Below are 16663 nucleotides of genomic sequence, written 5' to 3'. Positions count from 1 at the left end.
AGGTCTTGATATATTTAAAAAAATGTGAAGCCCTGAATGCTTGTCACATTCCATCTGTATCATTATCCTAAAGGACCTCATCCTCTTTATCAAGGGACCTTTCTTTCTTTTATTACCTTTCTTTTTTTTCAAGCAATTTTTTTTTGGCCGTGGAAATGAAGGCTTATTTGTATCCCATATCTGAGTTGCATTCTCACAGAAATTATGTAAAACAGCAAAGAATGAGTCATAGAATATGAAATATCATAAACTTTACTACAGAAGGACTTTGAGAATTATTTCCCTAACAGTAACCAGCTGGCATAAAGAAAAGACGGAATGAAGTCTGATGTGACAATTACACTGACTTAACTCTGCTTTTTCTCAGAAGGGCTAGCACTTATCCAACAGGTAATCTCCATCTAAGGCAAGAGGTTTCTGAAGTCTTTCCTCTCATTCTACGGTGATGTCTCCCTTTGCATCTGATAAGTCCGTGTGATTACAAATTTGTGACCTGGATTGTACTCACCACAGAAAATTTACAGTAATGTTTAGTTAGTGATCCAATCTTCCATATAGCACTGGAATCTTCTTAAAAGATCCCAGAACAGAGGATCCCCCTTAAGAATGATCTTCTTAAAAATATGATTATGCCACTATTTTGCTGTAATAGGAATGTTTTCAGATGTGAATAATGGAAAAAAATCTAACAGTTACTAAAACAAATAGCATTTTATTTATCTCACATTAGGTGAAGTCTGGCAGCAGATGTCAAGGCTGTCCAATGACACAATAAGTTCATCAAGGATGCATCCTTTTGTATTTTTCTATTCAGCCATACATAGCCATACGTTGCATGCTTATTGCATCACAGTCTCAAAATCTGCTTATGTTCTTCCCTGCCAGAATATAGCCTCACACCTACCTCAAAACCAATCACTGGTGAAGGGGACCAGCATTGCCATGATTGGTTAACATCAACTGTTACTCATCTCTTGGGTTGCCGGAGAGAGGTTCCAGAGGAACTGACATTCCCTGCATAAAAGTATCTGTGCTGATCCCCAAACACAGTTAAAACAAAGAAAGGGGGAATGTTGTTCTGCATGGAGTGGTAGTCTTTCCACCCTTTGCCCAGCTGGTTGCTTCTCATTCTTGAGGTCTCTCTTTAAAGACCACCTCTTCAAAGAGGCCTTTCCTGACCACATAAACTGATGTGGCCCACCTGATTATTTTTGATCACAGAGAACTGTCCATAATATTCTTCTTAATTAGTAATTATGCATTTTTTGCTGCATTCATTTTGTTTATAATTTTAAATATATTTAATATAAATATAACATACAATATATTAAATATTAATATATATCAATTAAAATTAATTTAACATATTAATTAAAACAATATTTAACATAAATATATTATATACAATTATAAATATATTTATAATTTTATAAATTATACATTTATTTTATTGTCTGTCTCCTCTTTGCCTCTGTCACCTCAAGGATGATACCCCTCTGGGGAGAAAGCACTGTAATGGAACTTGTGGTTTACAGAGCAAAATAAAAACACTATTCCATCATTGGGGGGGGATACAATTAATAAGAAACTTAACTGAGCTACATAATAATGAAGTTGTCTTTCTTTTGGGTAGATGGCAGATGAGTTTACCGAAGGGCAAGAACGATTTTTCACCAATTTCTGAATCCCAGAAAAACTGGAGTTTTAGACGTGGCGGATGGACGAGTAATGAGAATGATATTGTAGGAGGTGGGTTAATCCCTAAAGTGTGATGGCCGGCTGAGCACTAAAGAGACACAGGCAGAAATGACAATGACAACAACAATAATAACAGCACACAGTTATTGGGTGCTCGCTAGGCATCACGCAGAAGTCTAAGTAACACTTACAGCGACTCATTTATTCAGGATATGTTTGTGGGGTGGCTGCCCTCTGAAACACCAAGATTTTTTTTTTAACATCTTTATTGGAGTATAATTGCTTTACAAAGGTGTGTTAGTTTCTGTTTTATAACGAAGTGAATCAGCTATATGTATACATATGTTCCCATATCCCCTCCCTCTTGCATCTCCCTCCCACCCTCCCTATCCCACCCCTCTAGGTGGTCACAAAGCACCGAGCTGATCTCCCTGTGCTATGCGGCTGCTTCCCACTAGCTATCTATTTTACGTTTGGTAGTGTATATATGTCCATGCCTCTCTCTCACTTTGTCCCAGCTTACCCTTCCCCCTCCCCATATCCTCAAGTCCATTCTCTAGTAGGTCTGTGTCTTTATTCCTGTCTTACCCATAGATTCTTCATGACCTTTTTTTTTTCTTAGATTCCATATATATGTGTTAGCATACGGTATTTATTTTTCTCTTTCTGACTTACTTCACTCTGTATGACAGACTCTAGGTCCATCCACCTCATTACAAATAGCTCAATTTCATTTCTTTTTATGGCTGAGTAATATTCCATTGTATATATGTGCCACATCTTCTTTATCCATTCATCCAATGATGGACACTTAGTTTGTTTCCATCTACTGGCTATTGTAAATAGAGCTGCAATGAACATTTTGGTACATGACTCTTTTTGAATTATGGTTTTCTCAGGGTATATGCCCAGTAGTGGGATTCCTGGGTCATATGGTAGTTCTATTTGTAGTTTTTTAAGAAACCTCCATACTGTTCTCCATAGTGGCTGTACCAATTCACATTCCCACCAGCAATGCAAGAGCGTTCCCTTTTCTCCACACCTTCTCCAGCATTTATTGTTTCTAGATGAAACACCAAGATTTTAAATAACCTGTCAAGCTCACTCTTTCACCCAGGCTGTCCATTTCTCAAACCCATGCCCTTGACCATTGCCTCCTTTGGATCAGAGATGGTTACTATGTAGGATTACATTCTCCTTTTCTTATTCTACTTCCCTCTCCACATCACCAAGTCTTCTGTAAGTTTTGTTAAATGCTACACCTTGGTTAGCTTGGTTTTAGCTTTGCTGTCTGTGTCTAGGGAGGGATCTCTGTTAGCGCATACCAGGAAAATTTGGGTGGGCAATGCTGGCTGATTCAAGTGACCTGCAGTGACCTGGAGCAGGGGATGAGTGACAACCAGCACAGTGGTGTGGATTGAGAAACATGCCGAGACAAGTGGAGATAAACAGCCGAGGACTTGCAGAAGGGCACCCTCACAAAAGTACGGAATTATATGGAAGCTGAAATTATCTTATCTAGATTTGTAAATAAGGACCTCAGAAGGCAGAGAACTTGTCTATCTGGCTGCAAGAGTCTCTGGCATCCGGTTTCCATCCCTAGGACTTAATGTAAATTGGGCATAAAAAAATCCCACCTTGTTGCTAATTCCAAATCCAGCCCTCCATCTTATCCTGTCCATTTCTTGGACACTGTGAAGAGGGGGTTAGATTGGTCAGGTTGCACAGACCCTAAAGGTGTCCTTGCAGGGGTGGCCTTTGAACAACACAAAAGCCATGACCAGATGTCTCATAAGTGGTGTACAGAGAGAAACCCATAACTGGAGTGCTGAACAGGAAATTTCAGCAGCAATTATGAAGATTTCTGATGCACCTGAAGCAGGAGAGAAATATGTTTTGCTCAAATGCCATGAAAAGAGAGGGTTGTTTCTCTATAACCCCTAAATCCACTGGAAGGAACAGGAGGGATTGAAAGGCCCTTAAAGCCCCATGCATAAAAGCTGGACAGCTTTTCAGGAATCTAACGCTATATGATAAGATAGCTAAATATTGAGCTATTACTATTTGCCAGACATGTTTATTTAATTCTCACAACTCTGTAAATTAGGGGTTCTTCTCCCCATTTTACAGACTCCAGCACCATGTTTCTTGTCTGCGGTACTACAGCTGGTCAGTGGTGGACCTGGGAGAACTCTACTTTTTCTTGCACTCTGTTCAGCTTTTATACAAATTCCCAAGGTTCTCTTCCAACAGGAGACCACACACAAGCCCATAGATCGATGTGAAAGTTATTTTGATTCAGATGTTTAAATGAAAATTCTGTGCACCATGGGCCATATACAGGTTGCGGACAGATTGCTAACTAATCAAGTAAACTAATAGAACTGATTTACCTTTGGATGTGGCAGGAAAGATCCCAGAAACGATGTGCGGACAAAGCAATGCACTTGACTTTTTCACTTTAAAAAGAAACTTCTTAAAAGAATATGGGATGTGGGAAAGAAACTCTAAAGATGTTATATTTAATGTGATTTTTTTCTTAAAGTATGTATTTTCAGTAGGGACTGACAATAAATTAATACAGTTATCACTGTAAACTCAGTGTAAACTCGGGTAAGTACAAAATGACCGTTTGGTATACTGCTGTTGTACGGTTTGCTTTCTACATCTGGCTGCCCTACGATCTTACCAGTGTAACAACCACTTTTCTCTGTCAGGAAGAGTTTCCTGTAAAGTTCCCTGATTAATTCCTGTTTTCTTTCATTTGCTGCCCCCTTAACTCTTGTAAACGAGCAGTTATCTCAAAGCCAGAACAGTGGGAGTGGGGGGAACCACAAGGATACATGATCCACAGTCGTGTGCTTTTTCAACCAACATTCCACTGTTATTGATGGAATGGGGATTTGGGTTTCTCTCATTTCTGCAAGAAACCTCGATTGAGTGCGTACTGCTTGCCAGGTATTGTGTGGGTAAAGATCAGAGAACAAGACTGACCCCAGACCCTGCTTTCATAGAACTTTTATTCCAGAGAGAGCAAATAGAAAATAAACAAAATGTAGAGATAAGCCACAGGGGTGGGTGCTCTGCTGACACAGACAATAGAGAATGAGATAAAGACCAAATGAGTAGGGGGGAGCTTTAGCTTGTGCTGCCAGGTCGGGAAGGCTGCTCTGACTGGGTTTCCTTTATTTTTACTTCTTTACAAAATGCATATTATTACTCCCATTTTATTTTATTCTTTTTTAAACATCTTTATTGGAGCATAATTGCTTTACAATGGTGTGTTAATTTCTGCTTTAGAACAAAGTGAATCAGCTATACATATACATATATCCCCATGTCTCCTCCCTCTTGCGTCTCCCTCCCACCCTCCCTATCCCACCCCTCTAGGCGGTCACAAAGCACCGAGCTGATCTCCCTGTGCTATGCGGCTGCATCCCACTAGCTATCTATTTCACATTTGGTAGTGTATATACGTCCATGCCACTCTCTCACTTTGTCCCAGCTTACCCTTCCCTCTCCCCGTGTCCTCAAGTCCATTCTCCACATCTGTGTGGTGATATAACTCTCTGACGTTCCAAGCAAGAACTTTTGTTATAACCTTTGATTGTTCTCCTTTACTCTTAGCAGGCCACTTGGATGCTCAAAGCACCCTTGGACCCTCTCTGTGGTCAAGGGCAGAACAAAACTGCATGAGTTCTTGACACAGCGACTTCCCGCCTGGCTGATGTTAAATTATTTATCTCTCTATGTTTCATCTCTGAAGTGGAGATAATAATAGTACTACCTCATAGGATTGTTGTGACGAGTGGTTCACTGCCAGTAAAGCCCTTCAAATAGTAAGTACTCCATAAATGTTGCTTCCTTTATAGCCCATTTCCCTGCTCTATCCTTTATTTCTCATTTATCTTATCTACCCTTTTGCTCTCTCATGTAAGCTATTGCCATTCCCTTGAGTAGAGCCACTCCACACAGCCACATACAAAATTGTCTTAATTGCCTGTAATTTCTTCATTCATTCACTCCACAAATATTTATAAATCATTTACTATGTATGTGTCATTGCACTAGTAGCTATGGCAGATTCCTAAAATAGAAAACACAATCTGCAGTTGGTAAGGTCAGGATCCAGTTGAGGAAACGATTCATATACGTGCAAAATGCTAAACAACAGTATGGATTAAATAACCATATAAACTAATACAAGAGGAGTCACAAATTATTACCTGTGAGTTTCCCACTTAGCAAACATGCATGCAATTCTTTACTACTTTAAAATTTGACATGCATGTTTTCAGGCTTAGGCAGTATTTATTTGATTTTCCCTTTGATTCTGAATTTCATCCTCTCATTAGATTGAAATACCTTTGAGAAGTGGGGAGCAGATCTGAGGTGGAGCTGTTAGTACCTAGGCTCTGGGGACAGAAGCATCTCTGCTCTGCTACTTGCTAAACATGAGATGCTGGGAAAGTTGCTCGGCTTCTTTGAGGCTCATTTCCTCTCTATAAAATGGGGATAAAATAACACTTTTTTCAGTTAATGTGAAGACTGAATGATATAATCCATGTAAATGCTTAATGCAAAGCCTGGCACTTGTAAGTGATCAATAAACATAAGCTATAAGCATAATTGCTTTTTATAGAGCTTGTGTTAAGTGAAAAATCTGTATAATTCTCAAAGTGTCTAGTACAGTGCTTTGTAAATTGTAGAAAATGAATTAATTTTATTTATTTTTATTTTTTTGAATTAATTTTATTATGTAAGTTATAGACAATGAAAACTCCATGCTCTCCCTCAAAAGCTTACAATGTATGATACTTTAATATTTACTAACACAAGACTTGAAAACTTACAAATAAAAGAATTATTCATATTGAAACCAGTAGCCAATGTTCTCCCAGTAAATATCTTGTTTCAGAAAATTCTTCTACTGATATTATCTAATTTAGTGGAATGTTAAATATTTATTACCAGACTCTAAATGAATAAACAAACTTATCAGACTCTATAGAATTTGTAAAGAGAGCAGAGCAAGGTAAACGTTTTTGCCTCTAACACATTTTCTTTTGAAGGAGAGTAGAATGATTTAAACATTTTCAAATGCTATTTCTCTTTAGAAATTGGTTGATGGGCTTTTCAATGATTGGAGGCATGCCAATTCTCAAGTAACTTCAAATGTGGATCTATAATTAAAATCAGAAATCTGAACCACAGAAACATATGTTCTCGACATGTTCCACTATTTTTCTCATTTCTTTGAATCTTTTACTCCTCTATTGCATCTATCTATCTATCTATCTATCTATCTATCTATCTATCTATCTATCATCTATCTGTCTATCTTCATGGACTGTATGCCAGACGTCTGCAGAAACGCCCACCCCTGCAGAGAGCCTGACGGCCTGGGTGGCAGCCGCGTGGCAGGCTCAGGAAGGCAGACTGGCCTCCCTTGTCAGCTGGGATCATTCTCTTCTCTTCACAAGCTCAGGATCGTGTGTCCTGTCTGGGGGCCCGTCCTCAGCGGCGTGCGCCGGCGTCTTGCCATGGACTTCCGACACTGCCGAGTGGGCTTCCCTGACCTGGTGGTGTGGAGCCCCCAGAGTCATCGCGTCAGGCTGCTGGAAGTGAAAGACCCCGGCGACAGCCTTTCGCAGAAGAAGGTGACCCGGCTGGACCAGCTGCGCCGGCAGGTCTGCAACTTGGCTGCGGTCAGAGCCGAGAGCAGGGGCCCCGACTGAAAGCTGTGGGCTTGGGAGTACACTGTTAAGATTTTCAAAAGCGTTGTGTCACTTATTTAATTTTGATTTTGTTATTGTCATAATAAACTTGCAAGTTTAAGGAAAAAAATCTATATGTAATACACATATATTCTGCTTACTGTACATATTTGACACTGAGACTTAGTGAATATATAAGACTTGTAGTGCTAAACTGCTATAGGCTGCTGCTTTGGGGTGGATATAGAAATCCAAGGACGGTAGAGATGATTCTTCTCTTTCCCTGCTGCAAGGGAGGCTGAGATGTAATGACTCACCTTTTCCATTGTTGGAAATTAAATCTGCCTCTGAAAGCAATTTTGGTTTTATAAAGCCAAAGTTTACAGAACTTCTGAAATCATTCCCAGGAGCCACTTGAAAACGAATCGTCACAGAGCTGATACCTGAATCAGGAGTGATCCTTCCTGGGCTCAGGCAAGTCAGGCCAGTGGCTCCTGATTTTGCTTTACAAGACACAGAGGACAGGAGGGATGGCTGAGGGGCCCTTGTCATTGTGCAGGCCAGGCCAAAGCGGCCTCGGCCTCGACCTGACGTCCTCTGCACACAGGGCCTCAGGGTCGCGGGCGATGGCCTGAATGCTTCCACACCTGGATTAAACGCCAGAAACTAAGTTATTAAACTAGAAACCTGGAGAGTCCTATAGAGGTGCCAACCCCAAACCACCAGGGTTGAAATCTAAGGAACATTTCTCCCATCTAACCTGAAGAGTTGGGAGGAAAAGGGGGGGGGGGGAAAGGGGGCTTTATAGTCTATAAGCTGAGTCAGGCTGCTGATTTCATTTTATTAAACTTGGGTATGAAATCTGTGCTTTGTGAAATGACTGCTTTCTACACCTCTGCATTTTCTTTACTTCCCCTTTCGTGGCCTCACTCTCCTGAGTTATTTCTGTTGAAGTACCTAATCAAAACAGGATATTCAGGGAAAAATAATGGTATATTTGGTATATTTTCTCATCAAAACTGGAGGGGCTAACGAAGGGCTTTGGGGAGGAAAGAGGAGACCATTAATTAGACAATGGAGGACTGTTAATTAAAAGCACCAAGGCGTTCACTGCTGTAAACATAACCCAGAGCAGAATATTCTGTAAAACGTGATGTTCAAAGCCAAGTCAGCACTTCGGGCAAAAACGACTCTTCTTTCTTGTCTTTAAGAGATAGAATCCTGAAAGCCACATACCTTCCAACATCTTGAAAAGTGTAATCATTTCTCAGAAGTACTCAGGCTGAAGTGTGATTTTGAAGTTCTGTTTAGACATAAGACTCAAGCCATTACACCTGTGTGTTTACTGAACTTTTTATAGATGTGTATGTACTGGGCAAACGCTGATATTGTCTTCCTTGAGTACATGGTGTCCTGTGCCTGGAAAAGGTTTGCTGCCTCTGTGTGCTGGTCTTAAGTGTCAAGGCTGCTGGGGCAGCAGCCCTCCTACCCCAGCGAGCTGTGTGCAAACCCACTAGAATTAAACAAGAAGCAAATTTCGTGGGAACAGAGTAAGGATACTAAGGTGTCCGTTTATGCACAAACCCTGTCTGCCTCGATGCTGACCTCACACACAGCTTAAAACACCAAACACCAGTTAATCACATGATGGTCGAGATGCAAAGTCACTGTATAACTACTGTTGTGTTCAAAGGTATTAACATGTAGTTACTATAAACAACATGTTCTATTTTGTGGAACCTATGCAATTAACTTGTCCTAGGCTAATACATTAAATATAGCATAAGCTCATATTACAGCTGCTTGGAAGGAGGGCCTGGCTGGCAACACACTTATTGAGATCACTTTGAAATCACCAGCCTCTATACTCAATACAGAAGTAGATGTCTCCTGCTTTGGGCAAGTTATGCACATGATCCCATTTACTAAATAGATATTTTAGGAAGTTTAAACATACTTGGTTATGGAAGGAAGCTGAGGCAGAAGGAGGAAAAAGAGTGAAATGATGCTAAATCATTAGACACTAATTTGGAGTTGAAATAGAATGGCAGTAAAACATACAAATCTGTATGAATCTATAGTGAATAGTCCACACTTGCATTGACACTTGCAGAAATTCAGATTAGAGGCAATTCATTAGAAACATAACTGTCACAATTAGGAAGGCATCCCTGTGCCATGCCCAGGAAGCTCTTGATATTTTAGGATGTGTTAAAAAGAGAAGACCTAGTGCCTCTCAGCTTAGGTGAAAACTGCTAGCAGTGCCAACCCTGAAGTGGATCCAGCAGGCCCATGGTCTTGGAGGACTCTTAGCTCCCAGCCAGGGGCACTTCTTTAGCAGTTCCTGTCAGAGAAGGGGACAGTCCCCTCTGTCATGTGACAGTTACTAACTCTGGTTGGGGTGTGGTTAAATGTTAGGCTCAATGACTGGAAGGAAGGATTTTCTTTCCCTGTATCTTCAGCTTGACTGATAAGTTGTCTACCTTATCTCAACATCTGCCAGCAACCTAAGAAATGGTCCATTTGCTTACAGAGGTAGGAATCATACGTTCTTATTTAGAACTGCCCATCTTTCTTAACTTTCCTGTAATCGCTCACCCACTCTCAACCTTACATAGGTTACCAGTGAAAGCAGATGGGAAGGAGGTATGATTGCTGTCTACCTGGAAGCGAGACGGAGGCAGACACTCTTCAGCCATTAGTGAACCGGTGTCCCCAGGCAGCTGTGTAAAGACTTGAAACCAAATATTTTACATTTGGTGGAATCTTTTGCACATGTGCTGGAGTATTTGCTTTTCCTATGAAACAGTACATTCAATAAGGTGTCAGTTCATGGTTTTTTGCTGAAGTAAAACCCAGTGGTTAGTCTAATAACAAAAGGAACTGTAGGACAGAGAGCATTTTCTTGATTATTTTTACATTTTAAAAGTAAAATATAGACTTAATTTAGTTTTTGAATTAAAGAGAAGTCATTCCTAGCTATTTAGACATAGCAGAAACTTAAATTGTATAAATGTCAAATAAAGCTCTTATATCTGCAACAGAATGTAATTAGTGAATACATTATATGAAAAATTTTGTAGAGCAAGAGTATTCATTTAGGTTAAACTAGTCTATGAATTGATTTTATAACCTATTTCTATTCCCGAGTTTGTTATATTTTAAAAATGATCCAAAGATGTATATTTTTGTTTAGTAGTATATCAGTGTTACTTAATGATTCTTAGCAAAAAGATAAATATAATTTTACCCACTCTTGTATATGCTATATTTATTTGCTATCTTCTTTCAATTCAAAATTGAAAGAGAAAATTCATCTTCAAGTGATTTCATCCAAAGTTTCTTGTCATCAACATAAGGATAAAAATTATTTTATTTATTCAAACTTTTGTCAAGATTTAACACTCTTTGAATTTCTTCTACCAATTTATTTTCTTTCTTTATTGCAGAAGAGTCTTTCTGAATACTCAAAAGGGAAATTCATACCCCAGGTTACATATATTCTCATATTTCATTAGACATTATTGAGGAAGGAAAGATGTAGGGAGCTTACTGGTCAGAGAAGATGAAAGACATGAATTTCCCTTTATGATGAAAGCTAAAAGGATGACTTGGGTACAGAGGAGCTGGCAGTGGCTTCCTACTCTTCAAGCACAGAACAAGGCTCTGAGGAACCCTGGGAACGGGAGTGGACAGACCTGCCCGTACTTCCTGTAGCATGTTGGGCAATCACCTAGCAGCCCTGACTCTCCCTTTTCTCACTTCAAAAGTAAGACAGTACTTAACTCATTAAGTAATTATGAGAATTAAACTAAATGATTCAATATAACTAGAACATTTAATAGAGATCATCGTCATTTTTGATAAAAGGTATATATTACCAATTTTAAGCTTCTAGGCCCTTCCCTAAGGAGAAATTATTCTCTGCTTAGGTTATTTGTGATTATCCTGTTAGAAAAGCAGCCGGATGTTATTTATAGGAAAACGCCTTTCTGATGCACAATTTGGTTAGTTGGTCACAAAAATTTAAGAATTATGAAAATATTTAGAGTTTATAAGATTCAGTGCCTTCAAAGCAAGTAGACTTTTTTTTTTCACCTTCAGATCTGGTTTATTAGTAGAGTTGGTTACATTCAAAGGCTGTGGCTTGTTAGATATTTTTCTCTAGAGACTAAGCCCCCACCTACTGAGGAGACAAGCCATCACCAAGGCCCCAAGGTAAGACAAGTCTCTGGAGGTCTCTGCCCCTGCAGTTCAATCCCCTGGGTAATCACCCCCCAGGTAGCAATGGGAATGGGGCACTGAGGGTTGGGATGTAGGCACTGGGCACCAGCAACCCAGGCACCTGTGCCCCACAGACCAGTTAGTGGGCATCATTGAGCTGCCGTGCAACCTCCAAGATGTTCTTGGCTCCTTTGTTCGGCAGCAAGGTGGCCAGGCTGATGCCCAGGCTCTCAGCAGCCAGCTGGGCTCGTCGTGGAATGTTCCGGGCAGTGATGCCCACCAGCTGTGGATCATCCTCAGGGCCATCTTCATGCTGGGCAGGGACACGGATGGTGGCCTGCATGGTCTCTTGCATGTTATCTGTGCCATTCAGACTCCAGACTCCTCCAGTCAGGTAGAGTTGCCCATCCTTCATAGCTGTATGCTCTGCCACTGGCACACTGCAGCCTCCTTCCAGGTACCTCAGGAAGGCCCGTTCAGCAGTGCAGTGAAGCAGAGTCTCAGGATCATGCAACACACCCACCAGATCCAAGATGTCCTGGTCCTTGGCTTGAACTTCCACTCCCAGAGCCCCCAACCTGCACTCCTCAGGGTGCAGGATCTGTCCCACCTGGTTCTGCCAGCCCATGCACTGCAGGCCAGCTGCAGCCAGGATGATGGCACTGAACTCCTGCAGCTCATCCAACTTCCAAAGCCGTGTGTTGAGGTTTCCCCGAATACTCTTGAACTCCAGATGCGGGAACTTTCTCTGCAGCTGGGCCGCTCTCCGCAGGGAGCTAGTTCCCACCACGCTCTTCCCTGGCAAGGTTTCTAGGGTCTGCCCAACAAAATTTGGGTGAAAGACAACAGCATCAGAGGGGCTCTCCTGCTTGCAAATGGCTCCAATGGTGAAGCCAGGAGGAAGCACCGTGGGCAGGTCCTTCAGGGAGTGAACAACCAGGTCCACTTCATTCCTCTCCAGTGCATGTTCCAGCTCCTTGGCAACTCTCCAGTCTTAGAGAGAGCCGTATCAAGAATCTTGTCCCCTGTGGTAGACACAGCAGTGATTTCAAACTGCAGGCCTGGGTATAAGGCTTTCAGCATTGCCACCACACTGTCCATCTGTATGCGGGCCAGCTGGCTCTTGCGGGTACCCATGCGAATCACTGTCATATTTGGACTGTTTTCTTCCTGCAGATAAAGTCCCGAGGTCACAGTCCCCACTGCTCTTAGTGTTCCTCAACACCTTATCCAAGAACCAGAATCACTGGCTTGGAAGAAAGGAACTTCAGCCCCTGGCCTGTGGCCAGCTGAGCCTCAGAGTGGGAAAGCAAGCAGATTTTAAAAAGTGTCCCTCTGGGACTTCCCTGGTGGTCCATTGGTTAAGACTCTGTGCTTCCACTAAAGGTGGCACAGGTTCAATCCCTGATCTGGGAACTAAGAGCCTACGTGCCTCATTTCACAGGCAAAAATAAATAAATAAATAAAATAAAATAAAATAAAAAGTGTCCCTCAAGGCTTTCCATCTTCTCCAACACAAGGAATTGCTGCACATATTCTGATGACTGTCTCAGGCAGAAAGAGTCAACTAGCAGAAGATGTCATAGAAACACATCATACCCTTGTACGGCACATGTATATAATGTTGTCATTGTAAAAATTTAGTTTTTACTGATGTAATACTTGCTTCTATTTATCCCTCCTTTTAGTGGCATCATGTCTTATTCACTTTTGTACACTAACACTATGTCTGGTATTTAGTAGGTTATCAATATCGATATGATATTCTTGCTGAAAAAAATAAATGCACAAATAAGTAAGTAAAAGGGTACAGAGATGACCACTATCCTTTACGGACACGCTTGGACATGTTTCCTGTAACAGAAACTAAACTATTTTCCTCCATGACTTAGTGACTAAAACCACCAGCTTTCCCCTCCACTGCTGCCAGGAAGAACTGTTAGTTACTTACTCATACCCTAACCCCTTTTCTCACTGCACGATAACTCACCAACCTGCTGAGGAGGGCTAGCAATTATAAAACACCAATCACTCTTTTAGTACAGTGATGGTTTTCAGCTGTATTTTGAGGGATATGAGCTTTTGAGGTTGCTCAGAGGCCAAGTTGATCCAGAATACAACGCAGGGAGATAAAGGGAAAGGGGCTGAGGAGAAGTCCCAGCTCATGACAGCTTCACCTCATCTCCTCTGCTTTCATCTTTTTTTATACATTGAGGCTACATGCAAGATTCTGCTTGAGGTACAGGATGCACTACTTAAAAAGTTTGAAGCCTGAGTTCATGATTATACAAAGTATTAAATAAAAGGTTTACCTTCTGGAGTCAATGCAAGAAGACAAGCTTGAGTTGTCCTAACACCCAGGCTAACTTCTGAGTCATCAAAGCAAAACATACTAAAAGGTAGTGCTGCGAGATAATCCAGGCATAATCATATCTGGCATATCTGGATGTCTTCTGAGCAAAAAGCATTGACAGTTTTGTTCAAGGAGATTTGCAGATCTTCTCCAGGCAGGGAGAAGCTTTGTTTATTCTTCAGGATAATGAAGCTAGTTTCCTTCTATCCTTGGAGATAGTCCAGGATGATAAAAATGATACCTCTCTCTGAGTCAGAAGATAGATTTGTTTCCTGATCAGAATAATAAAGATATTGTCTCTCTCTCTGTAGGGGTGGATGGACAGGTTTACTAACAGCTCCTTTAATAGATTGGGTTTTTTTTCTAAGTGTGAGCTTCCTTGCTATGACACAACTGTCATAACTGTGCATGCAGTGTCTACCTGGCCTGGACACTGGGCATGAAACTTGGGGGGAAAGAGGAACAAATGTGAAGATGAAGCTCATGCCATCTGCTCTGCCAAGTGTCACAAACTGTACAAATTCAGGTGGGCTCATCGTCTCCTTACTGGCTGCATTCACAGGAGTCCAGCAAGCTGACCCAGCAGGAACTACTTGGCTGCTCGACAGGTGAGACCTTCACTGACCAGGAGTACCTTACCTGCAAGGTCCATTCCCACTCTTACCTATGCTGGGAGAGCCCTTAGTCATGTGATAGACTTTAGTAAGGATTCATTTACACCTTTGAGTTAACTATGTACAACTATGTTCAAAACAAAATTATTATTGTTGTTAATATTTCTCTTCCTACTATCTTAAGGAGCAGTTTTTTAAAAAAAATCTATCCACCAAAGTAAATATTTTGTATATGAGACCCTCATCAGCTTTTAAAAACAATGTTCAACTTTTATTGAATATAAGAATCACCTAGAGAGCCTGTTACCAAAGCAGATGACTGGGTCCCATCCCCAGGGAATCACATTTAGTGGGTCTGGGGGAGCAATGCTGCCTGCTAATAAGACCCCAGGTGATTCTGATTTTGCTGGGAAGGGTCACAGTTTAAGAAACAAGATTTTTAAAGACAAGAATGTCTTTTTAGGTAAAAAAGAAAAAGTGGATGAAATTCACAATTTCCTTCAAATCCTGAAGGTTTGATTGGGGATGCTGTTAGGGGAAAACAGGGTGTCTACGTTCTGATACATTAACTCAGCAATTTACCCCTACTTCAGTTCTAAAATACTGAAACCACCTCAGGACTTCCTTTGTAAGGACATATATATATACATATACATATACATATACATATACATATACATATACATATATATATATATATATATATATATATATATATATATATATACACTTTAACAATAATAGCAAGATATTGTTACCGAGTCCAAGCTCATACTGCCTGCCACACAACAGGCCAATAAATTGAGAGACGAGGTCTTGGGACAGGGAATAGTGACTTTATTTGGAAAGCCAGCAGACCGAGAAGAGGGTGGACTAGTGTCCTAAAGAACCATTTCCCTGAGTTAGAATTCAGGCTTCTTTTATATTAAAAGGGGAGGAGGTGGGCTGGTTGTCACAAACTTGGTGTTGGAATCCTTTGCTCTTGCATCTGTCCACATAGGTCTGGTCACAATGTTCCTGTAAACCTCCAACAGGACAAATACTATTTTCTGTTCTGCAACTTTTAATCTCTATATGAATGGAAAAGTGTTATACTTTTAAAGGTCAGAGCCTTGAGAATAGGCTATCCTGTATATTTCACACTATAGACAACATTCTTTTACAAAAGATCCAGAGCCAGCATGACTAAGCACAGGCAACAGAGCACAAAGGTTAGAGCTAAAGGAATAGATACAGTATGGAGTCATGTTTCATCTTTATTACAGTATTACTGACACAACTGGTCCAGAAGTTATTCACCTTGAGGCCAAGTCATTCTTCAATACAATGTCTTGGAGAGTAAATCGTCTTTTAGTATGCGCCTTGGTATAGAATGCAGGTTTGCAGTGCCAATGTGAAGCTAGACCAAGCCTGTCCACTTGCCAAAAGATTGAAAGCACTTCTGTAAGCCTCTCTATTTACATGCCCTCAATTACTTTCACATCTGGGCAACCTTCTGGAATTTTCTGTGTGAGCTGATGCTTATTATTTTAGGGTGATCTTATGGTACATAAATTAATTTTAACATCCTTTTGGCTAATCTTGAAACCTAGTCTGTTACGGGCTGAATTGTGTGCCAATCCCCCTGCCAAATTCATATTTTGAATTTTGAAGCCCTACCTCTAGTACCTCAGAATGTGACTGCATTTGGAGATAAAGTCTTTAAAGAGGTAATTAAGTTAAAATGAGGTCATTAGGGTGGACCCTCATCCAGTATGACTGGTGTCCTTATAAGAAGAGGAAATTTGGACACAGATAGATCAGAAGAGCATGTGAGGACAGGGAGAAGATGAGCATATACACCCCCAGGAGAGAGGCCTCAGGAGAAACCAACCCTGCTGACACCCTGATCTCAGTGTCTAGGGGCTAGGAATGGGAGTAGTTTAAAGGACGGTCAGAAGGGCGTCTCTGAGGAGGTAACCTTTATGAAGAGTCTGCATGAAGTGAGGGATGCAGACATGTGCCACCCAGGTCCCCCGTCAAGGAAGGACTTTCTGCCCCAGGTGCTGGAGAGCTGT

General features: G+C 41.0%; 1 protein-coding gene across 1 annotated transcript; it reads right to left on the bottom strand.

The window, feature by feature from the left end:
• Nucleotides 1-11778: 11778 nt before the first annotated feature.
• LOC307195406 (porphobilinogen deaminase-like) lies at nt 11779-12839 on the bottom strand (the record flags this gene model as incomplete). Its single annotated transcript, XM_079939485.1, is given in 2 exon segments — nt 11779-12620; nt 12623-12839. Coding segments are annotated over 2 exon segments (1011 nt in total). The 5' UTR covers nt 12792-12839.
• Nucleotides 12840-16663: the final 3824 nt, after the last annotated feature.

The sequence above is a fragment of the Stenella coeruleoalba genome, assembly GCF_951394435.1.
Source record: "Stenella coeruleoalba genome assembly, chromosome: 12".
Classification (NCBI taxonomy): domain Eukaryota; kingdom Metazoa; phylum Chordata; class Mammalia; order Artiodactyla; family Delphinidae; genus Stenella; species Stenella coeruleoalba.
The sequence above is the reverse complement of the archived record's forward strand: the minus strand, read 5'-3'. Positions and strand labels throughout refer to the sequence as shown.